Source organism: Carassius gibelio, chromosome B19, assembly GCF_023724105.1.
Source record: "Carassius gibelio isolate Cgi1373 ecotype wild population from Czech Republic chromosome B19, carGib1.2-hapl.c, whole genome shotgun sequence".
Taxonomy (NCBI): Eukaryota; Metazoa; Chordata; class Actinopteri; order Cypriniformes; family Cyprinidae; genus Carassius; species Carassius gibelio.
In genome coordinates, this window is record NC_068414.1 from 22,779,781 (window position 1) to 22,799,338 (window position 19,558).

At 39.2% G+C, this 19,558-nt stretch overlaps 1 protein-coding gene across 9 annotated transcripts in view; it reads right to left on the reverse strand.

The window, feature by feature from the left end:
- trioa (trio Rho guanine nucleotide exchange factor a) overlaps window positions 1-19,558 on the reverse strand; it is a 102,467-nt gene that overhangs the window by 40,195 nt on the left and 42,714 nt on the right. For all 9 annotated transcript variants that reach the window (XM_052584827.1, XM_052584824.1, XM_052584825.1 and 6 more), the window contains exons 4-10: window positions 16,668-16,782; window positions 15,149-15,341; window positions 9,016-9,558; window positions 7,793-7,915; window positions 6,285-6,476; window positions 4,862-4,993; window positions 4,383-4,613 (exon numbers count right to left, since the gene is read on the reverse strand). In XM_052584827.1, coding sequence (XP_052440787.1) covers window positions 4,383-4,613; window positions 4,862-4,993; window positions 6,285-6,476; window positions 7,793-7,915; window positions 9,016-9,558; window positions 15,149-15,341; window positions 16,668-16,782 — 1,529 coding nt within the window. The remainder of the gene's footprint in view (window positions 1-4,382; window positions 4,614-4,861; window positions 4,994-6,284; window positions 6,477-7,792; window positions 7,916-9,015; window positions 9,559-15,148; window positions 15,342-16,667; window positions 16,783-19,558) is intronic.

The following is a 19,558-nucleotide window of genomic DNA, read 5'->3' on the forward strand; positions in this document are numbered from 1 at the left end:
TTCTGCATTCTCTCGGCCGAACACCTCGCTGCAGAAAACCACAATCTCTGCACCAATAAACTAGCCTTGAACCTCTGAACACAGGTCAGGTTGTACATTGTTTTAATGTACAATAGAGAGATGTCTAGTATAAAGCTACAGCAGCGGCTTGTCCTTGACTTTAAATTATGCGTGACTATCTCTGTTTGTGTGTAAACAAATACAATCTCAGGGAAGTTGAGCCAAGATGTTGTGGTGGTGTTTTCTCTCCTGTAGTAAAGAGGCAGTGGTAACAGTAATTACATGCTAAACTAAAGTCCGCCCAAAAGTATGAATGTGGAAATCTCCAAAAACAAAAAAATATTTTCAGTACACTGAGTACTGGTACTTTAGTACCAAGTCAACACTGAAAAAAAAGTAACTATACCAGTCTTGTTTTTTTTTTTCTCAAGTCTGCTTTATTGCCAATTCTTCCACATGTACAGTACATACATACAGAGAATCGAAACTGCGTTGCTCTCAGACCCCCAGTGCATACAGATAAAACTAACAGTAGAACCTAAGATCAAATATAAAATATAAGATACAACTATACAATAAAGGAATGTAAAAAAAAAAAACACAAAATAAAAAAATAAAGTTAAATAAAGCAGCAGAAGGCACACTGTAGACAGAGTGCAAACCAGTGAAGTAAACAAACTGTTCAGATAAAAAAAAAAAAAAACTTATTCAGTCTGATTAAAGTGACAAAGGGCTCAAGAGCAGTTATTTTATTAAACTGACTGATGAGGTGGTAGAATGACATCAATTCCATGGTGAATGAGGTAGTGAGCAGACCAATGCTGCACAAAGTGACTGGTGCATGTCATCTTATGTAAGTGGGGGGGGGGGGGGGGGGGTGGAAGGACCTGGGGATGTGGGATCTGGGGTGGGTGTGGTTCATAGTTCAGTTTGAGAGCGAGTTCAGCTTCCTGACAGCCTGATGAATTAAGCTGTCTTTCAGTCTGCTGGTCGTGGTGTGGAGACTCCGCAGTCTCCTCCCTGAAGGCAGCAGACTGAAGAAGCAGTGTGTCTGGTGGGTGGGATCACCTGCAATGCAGAGGCCTTTCAGGAAGAGACGGGTTCCATAAATGTCCTGGAGGGAGGGGAGAGAGACACCAATGATCTTCTCAGCTGCTCTCACTGTGCGTTGCAGAGTCTTTCGGCAGGACGAGTTGCAGGCGCCATACCACACATTGAAACAGCTCGACAGGATGCTCTCGATGGTGCCTCTGTAGAAGGTGTACATGATGGGGGGTGGGGCCCTGGCTCTCATCAGTTTGCGGAGAAACTAGAGATGCTGTTGTGATTTCTTGACCAGTGCTGCAGTGTTGTTGGTCCATGAGAGGTCCTCTGTGATGTGCACACCCAGGAACTTGGTGCTGCTCACTCTCTCCACAGTTGCACCGTTGATGGTCAGAGGAGCATGCTGAGTGTGCGCTCTCCTGAAGTCAACAACAATTTCCTTAATCTTCTCCACAATCAGAGAGAGACTGTTGTCACTGCACCACCCGGCCAGGCACCTGTAGTTTGTCTCATTTTTGTTGCTAATGACACCCACCACAGTCGTGTCATCCGCAAACTTAATGAAGAGGTTGGAGTTGTGTGGTGGTGTGCAGTTGTGGGTCAGCAGAGTGAAGACGAGGGGACTCAGCAAACATCCTTGGGGGGGCCCCAGTGTTCAGTGTGATGGTGCTGGATGTGTTGCTGCCGACCCGTACTTCCTGAGGTCTTCCAGTCAGAAAGTCCAACAGCCAGTTGCACAGCGAAGTGTTGAGCCCCAGTTGACCAGTTTGTGAATGAGCTGTTGAGGGATGATTGTGCTGAATGCTAAACTGAAGTCGATGAACAGCATTCTGATGTATGAGTCCTTTTTGCCTATATTTCTGAGTGCTGAGTGGACGGCAGTGGCAATGGCATCATTGGTCGACTGGTTGGACTGATAAGCAAACTGGAAGGGGTCCAGGGAGTGGGGAAGGGAAGACTTGATGTGGTGCATGACTAGCTGTTCAAAGCACTTCATGAGAATGGGAGTAAGTGCAACAGGACTGTAGTCATTAAAGCAGGATGGAGATGGCTTCTTCGGGACTGGAAGAATGTTGATAGTTTTGAAACATGTGGGAACAGCAGCCTGACTAAGTGAGATGTTGAAAATGTCTGTGAAGACATCAGTGAGTTCTGCTGCACAGTCTCTCAGTACACACCCAGGAATGTTGTCAGGACCCAGAGCTTTGCATGCACTGATCCTGCTGAAGGATCTCCTAACGCTGTCCGGGGTCAGCCTCATCACCTGGTCGCCAGGAGGAGGTGGAGTCTACTGTGCATTGGAGCTGTTTTGTTTCTCAAAGCGAGCAAAGAAGGTGTTCAGCTCGTTCGGCAGAGAGATGTTCCTGTCACAGGTCCGTGGTGGGGGCTTGTAGTCCGTAATGGTCTGTATCACCTGCCACAGGCTCAGAGTGTCACTGCTGTCGCTGAATTGATGGGCTATCCTCCCAGAGTGCGGTCTCTGAGCCTCTCTGATGCAGCGGGACAGGTTGGCCCTGGCTGTTCTCCAGCTCTGAATGCAGCGTTCCGTGTCTTCAGAAGTCTGTAGACCTTCCCTGTCATCCATGGCTTCTGGTTGGCCCGGACAGTGATGGTTTTTGTGACTGTTACATCATCAATACACTTGTTGATGTAGGCAGTGACAGTCTCTGAGTACTCCTGGAGGTCAGTGGTGTTACTATATGTGTCAGTTGTGTCGAAGCAGTCTTGAAGAACCTGTGATGATCCTTCTGGCCACACTTGAATCTGTTTTTGAACTGGTTTGGCGACTTTAATGAGTGGTCTGTATCCAGGCATTAGCATGAAAGTGATGTGGTCTGAGGCACCGAGGTGGGGGAGGGGGAGGGCTTTGTAAGCTCCTCTCTGTGTGGTGTAAACAAAGTCTAAAATGTTTTTACCTCGTGTTGGAAAGTGTATGTGCTGGTGTATTTTTGGAAACACACTCTTTAAGTCAGCATGGTTGAAATCCCCAGCTATGATGAGAAAAGCATCAGGCTGTGCTGTCTGCTGCTCACTAATGTGCTGGTACAGTTCATTTAGTGCATCGTTACTGTTGCTGTTGTTGTTGTTCGGGGGAACATAAACCAAGACGAGCAGTATGGCAGTATATCCCCTCGGCAGATAGAACGGCCGGCACTTAATAACCATAAACTCCACCAGGGGTGAGCAGTGTTTGCAGATCACAACAGCATTGTGGCACCAGGCATCACTGATGTAAACACAAAGCCCACCCCCACGGGTTTTTCCTCCCGCGACGAGAGCTCTGTCCGCTCGATTGCAGGACAGTTAAAAAAGATGGCAGCGTGTCCACACGCAGCGGCTTCTCTCTGTCCCGACAGAACAATGTTTTCGTGTTTTTTGTCTTATGAGTCGCAGTGTTTTGTACGTTGTCATCGCATCTACCGGTCTTTAAGCATGCATACAGTCGTGAGTTTCTGCTGGATGTCGACAGAACTGCATTTTTTGCGGAATAGCCGCGGGATCTCGTTCTGCTCCGGAGGTCTACATCATCACCGACCCCCACTGCTGCATCTTGCCCACAGCGGAGGCGCCACAAGTGGTACGAGAGGAAGCAGAAGCAACAGCGTTCCGGACTGCATTATTTAGCTCGATCAGCTGACGTGCTATCGAGTGGCGAGTAAAAAAAAAAAAAAGTAAAAGTGTTTACAAAGGACACAAATTGTCAAATTATGTGCCATATTACATCATAAATATTAAATTAAACAGAAAATATTAAGATTTTGTATTTTTTAATTAATTATATTTATTTTATTATATTAGTCAATCATTTTTTTATATAAACTTTATATATTATTTTATATTGCATTTTCTATTAAGATTTTAATTATTATTAAAATTCATTAAATTATGGAACATGGAAAATCTTATTTTTTTAATTTTCAAAGCTATATACATACTTATATACATTTGTATTTCATTTACTTAAAAAAAATACTTACCAAAATTATAATAAAAATACTTGTGTGTGTATCAAAATTACTATTGAAAATAAGGAGATATAACTGACTGCTAAAATTTTATGTTAGGGACAACAAAAATTACAACAGTGACTTTGGCAAAAAAGCTCAGTTGTCTATGGAGTCCTTTCAGCTATTCGTGCAGACTCTACTTCCTTTCCTTTGTATGTCCCTCTCACATCCTTCCATCCTATTGTATCATCTTGATGCTTTTTAAATCATCCCCCAAGGGTATTATGAAATGCCACGTGTAGTTCTCAGTACCACACTTGGACCCACGTGGATCTAGTGTGGTATTTTCAGGTGAATGAATGTGTGTGTGTGTGTGTGTGTGTGTTTTACCTGCTGAACATCTTGCTGGAATACACACAGCTGCAGACGCTGGTGCAGCCGGACCTTGCGGTGCTGCCAGATGTTCTCCAGCTGCCTCTGGTGATGCAGAACCTCATGGATAATGTCCAAAACATGGTGCACAGCTTTGGAGTAATTGGCGGAAGCCGTCAGCGAATCAGTGCTGCCAGGGGTCAAGGGGCGCTGAAGTTTGTCCAATAAGGTTTTCCCATCTTGGCTCACCTGGGAAAGAGCGGGACAATGATGAGAAAACAACTGCACAACCCTAATAGACTAAATGAAGTTGTATTGTCACATGCATTGTAACTCTTTATAGCACTGCGCTTTATAATAAATATAATTAGCTAAAATTGCCACTTTAGACGTGCCTGTAATTGCAATAATGTGCAAGTACCATTTACTTTGGGATCAGTACATTTATATGGTTTTTCAAAGGTGCCTGGCAATTAAGTGATTTCGAGACATGGTACCTCAGAGTAGGCAGCGGTGATCTGCTCATACAGGCCTTGGTGATGGTGGATGGCGTCTTCTAGGTCCTGTAGCTCAGAGGGCAGATCCACCTCCCCACATGCTTTACACCATGAGTCCACATTGCTCATGTACTGCAGAGAGACACAAACACACACACACACTTACAATGACAAAATAACAATAATATCAAGCCCCTTATAATAAAAGAGGTAGTAATGGTAAGGTAAGAGGTAAGGTAATGGACTAGGTCTGTTAGTGCCAAAAACTAGATCAGACCAACTTATTTGGTTTAATCTTCAAAGCTTTGCTATAGAACTATTCTACACTATCTTTGAAGAATATTTTTACAGTTTGTTTTTCCATCTAAAGTGCACTTAGACATACAAAGTTATTTCTTAACATAATTTTCTCCTCAGAACATGATTTTATCCAAGATCTTCATTAAAATTCAAAGACCTTAAAACAGCATGTACGTTAAAAATTCACTTTAAAATAAAGGCAAGTTCTAAATTGAACATCTCATAACTCTCGTCACAATGTTGTACATTTTGTGCACATCTGATTGTATATTCCAGTAAATTATGTCCATACAGTCCTCTGACATCAAAGGAAATGGAATGAATTAAAACTAAAAAGGGCAAACGCAGGAGACATGGTTCATATGCCGCACTCTGAATATCAATTCAAATCAAATTGTCTTTCATCTCATCTCACTCTTCTTCAGAGATGAAGAGCAGAACGGGGCTCAGAGTCTGGTTCAACTCAAACAGAATCTCATGCATGAGGACAGCCGAAACCAGACAGCCTTTTGACTGGCGGCTGTGGTGATGCTTAAAGGAAAAGAAATCTCTGGAAGGGAGATATGTTGTTGATGTAGCTCCTCTATATATATAAAAAAAAAACACTGCATGTGTGAGAGGAATTTTTTATTAGGTAAAATTCATCTGTGCTCTCTACTGCAGTCTCTCAAATATGCTTTTCCCACATTTTGAAGAATTTTCCCACATTTGATTATTAAAAACACCTATAAAACTGCTTAGAATAATTGTTTTTCACTCAATAGCTTAGCAACACGCTACCATCAAACACCTTTAAAATCAGTCTGCGTTATAAGCTGTCATCTATTTAAAACCTTATGAGAGGTTTGAAGACCTTTATCTAGAAGGCAGTTATCTATGTAGCGGTAGGCAGTTCACGATGTCTATGGACAGATCTTGCATTCTCTTTTCTGAAATGATCTTGTCTTTGGATTTCTTGCTGTTGATTCAAATGAATCAAAGCCTAAGTCTGTTTATCACACACTTTTAACAGCATGTGAAATCCATTGAAATCCACTCACACACACACACACTGATCTCTGTGCTGAGTGCTCATTGATATGAGTCTTCATTAAGAAAAGACGTTGCAAGCGTTCTCTCTTACCTGGTCACATTTCTGGTGGAAAGTAGCAGACATCTCCAGCAGGGCGCTCCTCTCGTCCAGCGCAGCAGCGAAGGCTTTCCACTCCTGCTCCAGCTGACCTGAGATCTGTTTGATCTGCTGAGACGCGTAGTGGCCCGCCTCCAGCAGACGGTTCCCCACCGACATGATGCGGTTTATGTTTACGTAAACATTCTGTGGGAGATGGAAAATATTACTAACCAGCACAATGCCAATACAAAATGATTAATGATTAAAGTTTTTAGTATAGAATTTTAATATTAGCCATTTATTGTTTATTGGCTAGTATCATAGTATCAACCAGTTTCATCATCAGTGCAACACTGATTTCAAACTGACATCCTTTCACAAGATCACATTTTGAAAACTGCTTCAGAATGGATTGTTCACAAAACACAACACTACACATCCCAGCAGATTCTTGTCTGTTTAATATGCAAGTCATCCATCAGGAGAAGATCAGTAGTGTGCAAGTCTGATTACTTTCTGATCAATAACAAAGCATTACAACGTAATCTGAACATGAATAACAAAATGTAAAAAGTGCTCACTGAAAATGAACATGCCTTTGTTTTCTTTGTCTCTGTTTTCTCTCATGTAACCCTTCTTATTAATAAAGTGACACTGGGACTTTATTCTAGAAGATATTTTACCTGTTAAAAGTTGGATTTTTTTAATACTTCCTTTCAGCCGAAGGCAAAAACCGTAAAGGCAAAAGTGGCAGAAACATCATGTTTCCACCCAAAAATTAAGAAGCATAACTGTTTTCAACATCGATAATAGTAAGAAATGTTTCTTGAGCACCAAATCAGCATATTAGAATGATTTCTGAGTGATCGTGTGACACTGAAGATTGAACTTATTATTACAGGAACAAATTGCAGTTGTTTTAAATATTTCACTATATTATCATTTAACTTTTCTTTTAATAAAATAAATGCATTAGAGGCTCCTTTTAAAGAAAAAAATATCCTATGAGGAGGAAAAAAAATCAGTGATGAAACATTAACAACAAGGTTCTGGAAAATACCTTGTAGTGGCTTATAACATAAAAAGCGAAATTAATGCTTTCATTAAACTTTTAGATCAACATTTGAAGACTTGCCAGAGCTCAATATGCCTCCATCCTCCTCCTGCCTCTTTAAACAGGAAGTGATCAATACTTCTCTCTACAGTAATGGTTTTTTTTAAAGGATGCCCCTAACAGGGTCCACAGCTGGTGGGCAGCCACCCAAACAGGAAGCACTTAGGTGGATCATGCTCTGTGCTCCATCTCTGATTATACGATGAGTCACCATCACTGAATAAAGAATCGACGCTTGCATTGTAAAGACTACAACCATTATTCCATTATACTGATTAGATGAAAGAAAAATCCTAGTTTGGTCAGTTAGTAAAAGAAACGTCGTGAAGGCACTACGGGATGCATGTAGTGATGCAGTGACGGTGACATTTTTGATCTTTGGTGAAAATCCTAGTTGAAATCTTACCATGCAGTTCATGGCAAAATGGTTGTGCTGGGTCTGCAGCTCCATGGCATGGGGGTGGTTGTTGCCAATCTCAGTGTATCCAGCAAGAAACAGCCCTTTGTTGTGCATGATCCAGTCAAACATCTGCAGAGACACAGCAATCACACACAAACACACACACTTGTTTGTTTTTGTGCAAAGTGGGGACATCACATAGGCGTAATGGTTTTTATAATGTAGAAACTGTATATTCTATCGCCCTTCACCAACCCTAACCCTAACAGGAAACTTTGTGCATTTTTACTTTCTGAAAAAAACCTCATTCTGTATGGTTTATAAGCATTTTGAAAAATGGGGACATGGGTTATGTTCTCATAAGTCACCCTCTCCTTGTAATACCTGTGTCATACCCATGTCATTATACAGAGTTGTGTCCTGATATGTCACAAAAACATTGACTGGAAGCAGGTTAAGTGTATCTATGTGTGTAATGCAAGATATCCCGTTGGGTGAATGTTTTAGCACGTGCATCGTTGTGTTCATACAGCTGAAATTAGTAAAAATAGAAAATCATAAAAATGACCCATTTCTCAGGAGCAAAGAATAGCTGCTGGTTTCCTAGCAACATGCAAATCTTCCACCCACTTTGAGAAACATTGAGACGAATTAGTGAGAACTTGTAAATATGTGCGTAGATCCAGACAGAATGAAAACACAGGGTTTGAGTCAATTTAGAGCAAAGGTTCTCAACCAGGGGACCGGGACCTCAACAAACTAAAGGGTACTCCCTGATGACTTATTATTTCAATTAATAAATTATTCATATATTAAAATAATCGAATCATAATATCAATTAAAATGATGAAATTTGGCCTATTAGAACATATAACTGTTAAAACATCTGGATCACAAAATGAATTATGGTTCATTCAATTAATATATCAATACTTCCAGTTTCTGTTAATAATGCAAGTTTAATAAAACAAGCAGCTTTGTCATAAATACATAAAAAATATCATCCTAAATGGTGAGGAGGTTGGAAAACTGTGTTTAACAAAAGGGAAACTTTAAGGTTAAGAACCACTGATTTAAAGCATATTCTGCACTCTACACAAGTTAGCTGCATCAACTTGCATAACATCAAATTTCTACTTGACCAAATCCCAAAATAAATAAATAAATAGGATTTACCTCTAGGTATAAAATGTTTTGTGTCTATACAGGTATGCATGTGTGGTTCTCACCTTTTCAGCATCCTGCTCGAAAAGCCTGAGTTGGAAGCACTGGTCCAACTGCAGCTTGCGGACGTGCCAAGACTGATGCAGGTTCTGCCTGGTACTGTGCAATTTGTCCAGTAGGGCTGAAATACGGGGCACCAGGCCCTGGGTGTCTGCGTTGGGCTGTCCCTGCCCTTCTCTCTGCCCTGGCGGGACTGGCAGAGTTCGGTTAGCATAGCTCTCGCTGCTTTGAATCCTTTGCAGCAGCCTCTGGCCCTCACTGTCCACCTCCTCCACAGGAGCCTTCATCACCCTCTTCTTCAGCGCTGCATGCTCCTCTATCATGCGCCGGGCTCCCTCTAAGTCCTGCGGGAAGTCTTTACGTGTGACCGTTTCTTGCATCTCCTCCAGACGGGCGAGAAGGTGACGAGCGTTGCCCGTGAAGTCTTCAAATGCCACGCGGATCTCAATCCACTCTTCGTGGTTGTAGTCCAGGCTGCCCTCGAAGTCGGGCGTCAACTGGGATGGGTCCACCACCTTAGATAATCCCTCCAGGGAAACCATGGTGGTCTGAAGGTGGATGTGGTGGAGGAATGGAAGGAACCAGAACAGGACAGAGAGAAAGGATGTGGGTGGAATATGAAAATTAATCAATATGCACAGTACTAGAATGCACAATATGACTTCTAATGCCCTAAAACCTATGTCAATTGATGCAGCCATTCCAGGCTCCGTTAATGGCCAGCAAGGTGGGACTGCTATTTTTAACTGGGGGCATAAATCTAATTTCATACAGGCACTCAGGGACCGCATGAGGTCCAAACTACCTAGAGACAGACAGACTCCCAGCATGAAGCCTGAGGGCGTCAGATAGGGTGATATCATCAGCACCACAGTAACACAAACCAGCTCTGAACTACCTGAAGCAGGAAAGAGCCTCTGGTAAGCTGTATACAACTGTTTATGCATGCATACCAAATTGGTAAAATCATTAGAATAATCAACTTTGGTTTTTGCTATGCTCCATGCATGCATCAAGTGTTTAACGACAAATTCATGCCAAAAGTAAAACTGTGGCATAACAACCATATCCAATCAGAGCATACCTGATGTTCAATAACAATATTGTTTTCAACCAATAAGATTCCACGCTGGTCCACATCGTCGCACAATGTTATCTTTATTATAAGCACACGCTGCAGTTACATCTGCCTCGTTAATGCTCAAGTCGAGGGGATTCTGATTGGCTGCCAATGTTTTTATTGTTCATCAGCTGGATAAAATGGTTCTGTAAGTGAATACTATGATTTATCCCTTCCATCATTTGTGTGAATGGGCCTTAATGCAGCAGAAATCTATAAAGTGTTCTATCAGCAGCCTGTTTTTCAGTATTAGCATTGATTAATGAAAATTGTTTTATAAAATATGACTGCCCTGTTTACATTTTTACATATTTAAACAATTACTACACATTGTAGTACCTTTGTTTATTTTAAAACAGCAGTTTATCAAGGGCCTCAAGTCTATAAATGACAGTTTCATTACTACATTTATGATAGATATTCATTATTGAAGCTTTTTGATATGTCGGCCTATATTAAAATAGACATTTTTCATGAAAATAGATGCATGTATTTAATCATTAGAAAGAAATTACAATGAACGAGTTAAACTTAAACATTGAACCCATGATGTCCATTCGTGTCTCAAGACTGGTTAGGAAAAAAACTGGAATAAACATGGAAGAGGTAGCTTTTATGGCATGTCACTATTTCACTACATACCTGGTTGGGAAAACTGGCACAGAAATAGGCTTGAGAAATTGAGTGAATGTTATTTTCATATTATGTATAGCTAATATTTATTAATATTTTGAATTAGCTTTTACAGTTTTAATTTTAGTTTAAGCTTGATTAATCTTTCATATGCTTTTGTCATTTTTTCTTTATTTTAGTAATATCAGTACTTCAATTTAAACACACTTTTTTTATTTTAATTCAATATTTTCAGATGAGATTCGATTTTAGATTTAGTTAACAATACTAGTATGAGTATATGAGTGTGCTTCCACTCTTCCATTCATTTATTTCTTGATCACATTTTGTTTGTGTGCTCCAAGAGATCTAAAAAATAGTGTTCTCCTTTCTACAAATGAATAGATGGGAGGACAGAAAAAATAAAACAAATGTGCAGGAGCGAGCTTCACCAAAGCCTTGAAAGAGGAGAGAGCGGAGGTGTGCACCTCTTTTGTGAATTCAAGGTAAATGAGGTCTAAAACTATTCATCAATTCAACTCCTGCTGTCATACAACCATCTGCAGCCTTTGACAGATATGCATCAACATGAGCACGCTGCCTATTAGTCCATTAAATGCAATGAGAAGAATGTGAGTTATGGACTGCATTTGCTTTTTTTGCCTTCTGCTCATATTTTGTTGTTCGGTAATTATGAGAAATGTGGCATGTCATGAGCAGTGGGCGAGATGAGAGTTTGCAGCCATTCCTATGACAAATTCCTTGACCCTGCCCACCAGAAACATTTCATCATGTGTTGTGCTTAACACTTGTTTGGACTTCCATGGACCATCAGATGGTAGGGAGCGCTTCAGATCCTCCCACTGCAATTCATGCACAATATCACAGTATTGTGAGGGAAGAAAAGTGGCCAAATATGGCAAACTGAGGAATATATGCGACTGACAAGAGCATGCTGACCTGTGATTGGCCAAAGTAAATCTCACTTCCTCCGAGCCTTTCTGATACAAAGTTATTTAATATGATCTATTATATTAATTATTAAATTATCTACATTTAGTAAAAATAGTGGTAACACTTTATAATAACTGCACACTATTAATCATTAATTAAGCATTAGTAAATAGATAATTCATAATTTATAAAGCATTAATAGACAGTAATAAGCAGTTTATAAATACAGATATAAATGCTTTATTCTTGATTTAAAAGCATATCTATAATGTGTTTAATAATTGTATTTTCATACTTTATTCATGATCAATTTATCATTTCTCAATGAAGTATAGCATTATTTACAAACCAGTTATTTAGGAGTTGCCAGTGATTCATAAGATCACAAGAAATGTAGTATTTAGTAGTTGTCAGTTAACTATTTATGTGAGCTCATCTAAAGTGAGGACTAGTTATGCCTTGTAAATTATTTATAAAGGATATTTAAAGGCTCAGTTATCTTCTAAACAAAAAACGGAAACAAACACAACACAGTGATACAGAACATACAAATATTAACAGCCTTTAAATCTCATTTGTAAAAGCTTTACAAGGCATAAATAGTCCTCACTTTAGATGAGCTCACAAAAATAGTTAACTAACTACATATGTTTTATAACTAACCTGAATTAACCCTGAATTACAGTAGAAATACATGTTAATAAACCATTTATTAACACTAAGTAACTATTACTATATGTCAGAATAAAATGATGTATGAATGCACATTTTAATAATTTATTAATCATTTACTTACAATTTCTAAGTGATCTTATGAACCACTGACAACTCCTTAATAACTTGTGTGTAAATAATGCTATACTTAATTTAGAAATGATAAATTGATCATTAATAAAGTATGAAAAAACAATTATTAAACACATTATAGATATGCTTTTAAATCAGGTATAAAGCATTTATATCTTAGCTAGTAACATGATATTTTGCATCTTATATTTATACATTTAACTGAATTATTTTAATAGTTTTAGCTTTAGTTAATTACAACATCACTTTACTAAACTTTTATTATTTAAGTCATTTCCACTGACTTTACGAGGAGTTCTCACAGGCAGTGATAAAGTACCTGGAAATTATTCATTTTCAATGAGAGTTAATGATTTTTATGGACAACAATAGCTATTGATGCTGGTGAATCACTTGGTCAACAACTCAACAAAGCTGAGAAAAGTTGACCTTTATGCAAATGAGCAGTAAAGTAATACGGCCAATACCAATGGGAGTAAAGATAGCATAGCTTGTTCATTAAGTGATGCAGTTAACATGCAAACATAGGGCTGGGCGATATGGAGCAAAAAATTATATCTCAATATATTTTGCTATATCTCTATATACGATATATATCTCAATATCTTTACAGGAAAAATAACCCCCCAAAAACTACTTCAAAAACATCAAGCACGTGTGTGTAATGAACGAAGATGTGCTTCTGCTCCATTCATCAACACAGACACGCAGAACATGCAGGATTCATATTTAAATAGACTTTTCCGGCTTAATATTTACAGATATTAGTCCATATCGCAATTTGATATATTTAAGTGCAATGACATATTTTTGATTAATTCATTCAAAATTTGACAAATTCTGTGACATTCCACGTTAAACTGTAAATTCCGTGATTCCCTCCGCGTTTTCTGCATCGTGGAAATCATAGGGCACTACAGTAGACACCTGCCTGCTGTTCATCTGACACCTTAAAATCGAAGTATCTCCATATAATGGAGTCAGTTGTCCTTTTTTTGAGACTAGTTCTGTAGCATCCGGGCTGGTTGCGGACGCCGCCATGTTCACTGAGACCACACGCGAGGGGAGGGGGAACGCAAACAAGCAAAGTGGCAGAATCAGAATTAAATATAAACAATATATCGATATATATATACGATATGTCAAAATCCATACCGTGTTTAAAAAATATCTCGATATATGTTAAATATCGAGATATCGCCCACCCCATGCAAACAGAATGTTCAGTATTTAGCAGAAAGAAAATGGAATTACTGTCCAAAACTGTTTGACATCTCAGATTTAACAGCAATAAATCCCATTTGTGATCATATATGTACCAATTAATACTAATAGGCCATCTAGCATAAAGCACTGGAATGAATCATCTCACAGTGTGAATAAGGCTTTTTGAAATCATATTACATCCAAAAAATATAATTCCTTGTACTGGAAAGCTCAGATTTCTCCCATTTGACTGTTGCAGAGTTCTTAATGGCAGCAGCCTCATTAGTTAAAGGTAGCTTCTTTGGCTATCTCTTCAAATTTCTGTTTTATATACTGTTACAAACACTTTTATCTGGTGCCCTTTATTTTTTCTTCAATATTACACATGAGAAGATAGAGCGGAACTGATGCAGTGAAGAATTTACTGTCATTCAGATCACAGCAGCACATTGATCTTTTTGGTGTTATGAACATTGCCATAGAAACAAGTCCAAGGATGTGATGCGAAGCTCAAAGCAGAATCTCAGATGTTTTTTTTGTTTTGTTTTTTAATTACGGTGATTCCGACATGACGTGTAACTGACAGTGATGTCACTGTAACGTACCAGGTCCCAATTGGTCTTTATCACATATTTGCGTAATCATGTTTTATTCATGGTGGCTTGAGAAACTAATTATCATTTGATCTAAAACATTATTCTCCTGCACTGGAAATTTCTGCAGCTGTGACATGAGCTATGTTTTTTTTTTCCACATGTGCTCTTTCACTGTCAAACTGAATGCATGCACACACAAAAGCCTCTCGTCCAATAAAAACAAACACCGCTGCACTCAAATAAAAACAAGCATAAAAAAAGAAAAAGAAAAAAGCTTTCCACTCACTCTGGGAGCAAAATAATAAAAAAATCAACACCTTGCAATCGAGACAGCTCAATATATAACAAATGCAGAAAATATGCAGAAAAAGCATTTCTGCTGCATCCACATTGACATTCATCTAGTTAACCCACACACACACACACACAGAACATCAACACCCACACACTCCCACACAACCAGAGCCGCCTTTACATGCCCACACCAACACAGATCAGATGTCACAGACAAATCTGCAGATTATTAATTAATAAGACGAAAAAATGCAGCAGAGAAAGGCATTTCACATGACATTTCTGAGGATTGCAGAAATGATCTAAAATATTAGTAATCAACAACCACTGAAATGCCTTTAATTCTTTCAAAATTAATATCATGATGACAACCAAAAATACAGATTTTAACACTGCTAACACACATCATCATGGTAAACAGAACTAATTATAGCATGCAAAACATAATCACTTTTTTTAATGTAGTGATGGACAGCAAAGCTCTAACGACGTCAACATCTACCTCCAGCAACACAACCCTACAAGTAAGAGATTGAAAGATGACCGTACCTCAAACTCAAACTTGGAGCTGCCAAAGTTGGTCCTCTGTTTTTGCCAGAAGTTGTCTGGTTTGATGATGAGGGCGACGTGGATGCAGCAGGGAAACGATTCCTGCAGGATCTTCAGCAGAGGCTTGATGGAATCCCATTTGGAGCCACGCATGTCCACGATGACCGTGAAGCCATGTTTGCACACGTCCTCGCTGGATGACAGAAGAAAAAAAAAAAGAGATAGAGAACAAAATATGAGCTTTAACCCTTTTTGCATTACATAATATATGGTGCATCCTCCTAGCTAAGAAACGAAAGCAACCGCAACTGGAGGAACTAAAAATAAAGGGGAAAAAAGATTTTCCTGATCAAAAAAAATATATATATCAATGCACATATAAAAGAGCAGACGGAGGGATGCATGGCAGAGCTTACCCATTAAGCACAGCTGCAAATTTCTATGAAATGAGCTGCTTTCAGAGAGCTGATGGCCTTCAGTATCCAATCTGTCAGTATTCTACCTGTCTTAAAAGACATAAGCTGCGCTGCTGACCGACTGCATCAGTCCGTTACTCTGAAATCCAGAGTGGCTCTCACACAGCTGTCAGTCAAACATCTGCCTTTCCGATTTCATCTCAGAAAGTGTCTGATCGAAGAGCTCTCGGTAATGATGAGCTATAGATGAACACACCGCCTTGTGCGAATGCGACACGGTTTCTTTCTCTCTCTCTCTCTCTCTCTCTCGCTCTCTCTCTCCCAGTCTTGCTCACTGGTTCACTCGCCCTCCCATTTTTTTCCTGCACACTCGCTTGCTCTCCATCTCTAAAGATGACTGCTCCTGCTCTCTCGCTCTCTTTACAGTGATACATCTCTTCCCATCTTTCTGTGTGTTTCTCTTTTTTCTCTCTAGGGGATTTGCTTTGTAACAGCAGATCTCCCTCTCTTGTGTGACTGTGTGGGTGCAGGGGACAGAGTTTGTGAGCGAGGATGATGAGGAGGAGGAAGATCTGTTGGCAGTGGCTGAACTGTGGCAGGTTCTTGATCGTGCCCACGCTGCCTTTCCCACATACCACTCTTCCTATCGCGTCCCCTCTTGCGTTTCTCTCATATCTATAAAATCTCTCGCTTTCTATTCCCCTCCCTTCTGTTAAAAGTATAGAGCGATTACTGGCCAAGGAATATATTTTATTAAATATGACGAATATGATGATAAACCATCCAGTCATTCTGCTCTCAGACATTAAATCCATTCTGAGAAGAGAAAGGAGTAAAACAGAAGAAAACTCTATATAATTTCATAGCTAGCGTTTTATTCTAAAGGCACTAAGGGGTCCATAAACAACCATGTTTATAGAGCACGACTGCTCTGCAGAGAGATTCAGAGGAACTAATGAGTCTGAACGGATAGTGAAAGAAAAGCAGTCAACAATGCCCAGCAGGTGCATCCTGGGATGTTTTTTAAAATATCCTGAAGGAGTTCATGTGCTCCTGGTGGGCAGAGCTCGTTCTAGCTGAGAAGCGAGTGAGTGTGTCAATACCTAGGGATGCCGGCGAGGTAGGCGATGAGTCTGCGGAGATCCTCGTGTCGTATTCGGTCATGGTTGGTTCGTGATGGGAATGTTAAAACTGGACCGCCACGTCTGTCCCTGCCCCCTGGAGAAATAACAATGCAGGAGTGATAAAGAGGGTCAACAGAAAGGGAAAGACATTAAATAAGCAAATAAAAACTGAAATAGACTTAAAATGCCTCTTATATCCCATAATCCCAACATCAAATACTCTGTATTTTGGTGCACATTTACCTGTCACCTTGGGTAATTTAGTATTTAATGTCTGTATCAGGCTATACTCGGAGTAGACGGCATACAAAAGAGCATATGGCACAAACTAATCTAAAAGGGCAGAAACTACACTTCATTCAATATGTTGTACAGACTTGTTTTCATGCCAAATTCATTAATTAATTCTACTCTGACTAAAGCTTATAGTCTATAAAAAAAAAAAGGACCATGGATAAAACACACTGGAGGTGTAAAAAGCAGCACATTGCTGGACTGGAGCTGTTGTTGATATTATCAGGCAGTCACTCATTATTGAAATAATCTTGTTACCATTAAATCAAGTCAATGTTTTTCAGCGCAGTGTCTTTCTTTAGGTAATACTGAATGACAGCACAGACTGTTTTTCGGGGTAACTGTGAGAAAATTCAAGACGAGACCCTGTTACATGATTTGATATCATGACTGTAAATCGCTCTGAATGACTCGGCTGCCGTTCACTTTTCAAGTGGGTAGATACTTGAAATAAGTCTTTCTGAAAGATCTTTTTAGTGTCTGGGAAAAATGTTCAGTTTATAAGTGTGCTAAGGAAAATGGACTGAATAAGTAGAAATTTAAGTTCAGAAATCTGTACATTTATGTACTATATAATTGTATCCAAACGAGTCAAGATCAGTGGGCCAGGGTGGTCAATAAGTCACCCAACATCTAGTCTCAGCCTCCGACGTCACACCCACGAAACGTTGGCTATACGTCTGATGCATATGGAACACAACACTTCTGGAGGGTAGAAGTCGTCACTGGGTTGGTTGAATTATACAGGATTTCGGGGAGACATGTGTGTCTCGTTCTTTAATGTTCCACCTGGAAACAAAAATGATGTGGTGCCAAACCCCCTCACGAAAGAAGAAAGCTGTCGAGTTTACAACTGTGACGACGAGCGCTTTTCAGGATCAACGAAACGCTGTATATTCAAAAGTACGTCAAATATTTAATGTTTGCTGCATAGAATCTTTAAAATATTGTCCAAGAGTTTTACACACATTTCCACACCCCGAAACGTGACGCTGAACGAAACTGTGATTGGTTGTTTGACATGTCGGTCAAACAGCCTCATGGGCGGGCCTTGGCCAATGAAAGCTGCCATAGATTCCAGACCTTCAGCTGTCTATCTGAAGGCCTGGCTATGTGAGACTACCCAACCTCCAACAACTAGTGAGGCTGACTAGCTTACCTAGATTTGTTTTTCTAATAAATGTAATTTCTAATAAATGCTGTCATCATTTAACTTTTTCTGCTGAGGAAAACAAGAGATTTTTTTAAAATAGATTTTGACCATATAATGAAAGTCAATGAGTTCCAAAACAACACTGTACTTTCAATCCCATTTAAATTATTATTTTACCCAACATTTTCAGTTTTAGGGTAAAATATGCCTTTAAAAATATAACATCAACAGTAAAGATAATTTAGACCTGCATAAATATATCACAATTCAACTTTAACCAAACCAAATAAACCAAACCCCAGTTTATTAGCATTGAGAAATAAGTAATCAATGTGTTGCTCCCATTGATCGTCCTCTCACGGCTCCAGTTCATACAGGTTGTGTTACTAAGCCAAAAGGCCTCAACTCCAGCACAACTCACTGAGCAGCTGGGATATCAATCAGGATTTTCTCCAGCGAATGTGCTGAATCTCAATAATGGAGTGTATTTGTAATAGGATAATCCATTTTATCCTTTGACGTTAAGAAATATAAATAAATAAAAAGCACGTAATTGCATGCTTATGCAGAAATCGCTGTGTGTTCACACTTGGGGCTCTACAGATTCAGTTCCTATGCTCAGTTCTTTATTTTTTAAGCACACTCTCACGCCTGTTGATTGTGCTTGTTGTTGTATCATGGGACATGTTTGTGACGGTTACTCATCCCTATGGAGACGTAGCCTTTGTTTCAGAGTCATTTTAGTGCTGGTCTGTTAGTCATATGACTAAAAGAGCCAAACAGAAGCTCAGAGAGCGAGAGAGAAGGACAGCTTTTTACAGTCTAAATCAAATTATGTGTCAGGCCTCAATGACACACAAACTAAAAATATTTTGAGAAGTTACAGTAATATTGAGTAAAAGTTATTTTGGGTCAAAAACACGTTGTCTTGTAATTGTGATAAAGGGTGGTTATATTTGACATAAACCTGCAACAACTAAAAACGTAACTCAAATAAAATAAGTATGTAAATGTAAAGACTAGAACTGCTTAAACTAAAATAGTTATAAATTGAAGAATATAACTATTTAAAACAAAAACTAATAGAAATGGCAAGAGCACATAATAATATTACAGGCTATTATAAAAAGATAAACTGAAAATTAAAACTGAAAATCAATTTATGAATTCATCAATTTAGAATTTTGATTATTTAACAAAGTCAAAGCCAATACCATCTTGTTGGATTATTCTTGTGTACAGTTATGAACATTTTACAACTTTCATCAAACTAAAACAATGCTTTTCTGTTCTGGAAATGCTGAAGATACACGCTCTTGTTGACCATATGTAGAGCAATTCCTTCTGAGAAAGTATGTTATGACCACTAGACATATAAAAGACACATAGTTATAGCAACAATAGCACTAAAAATCAACAACAC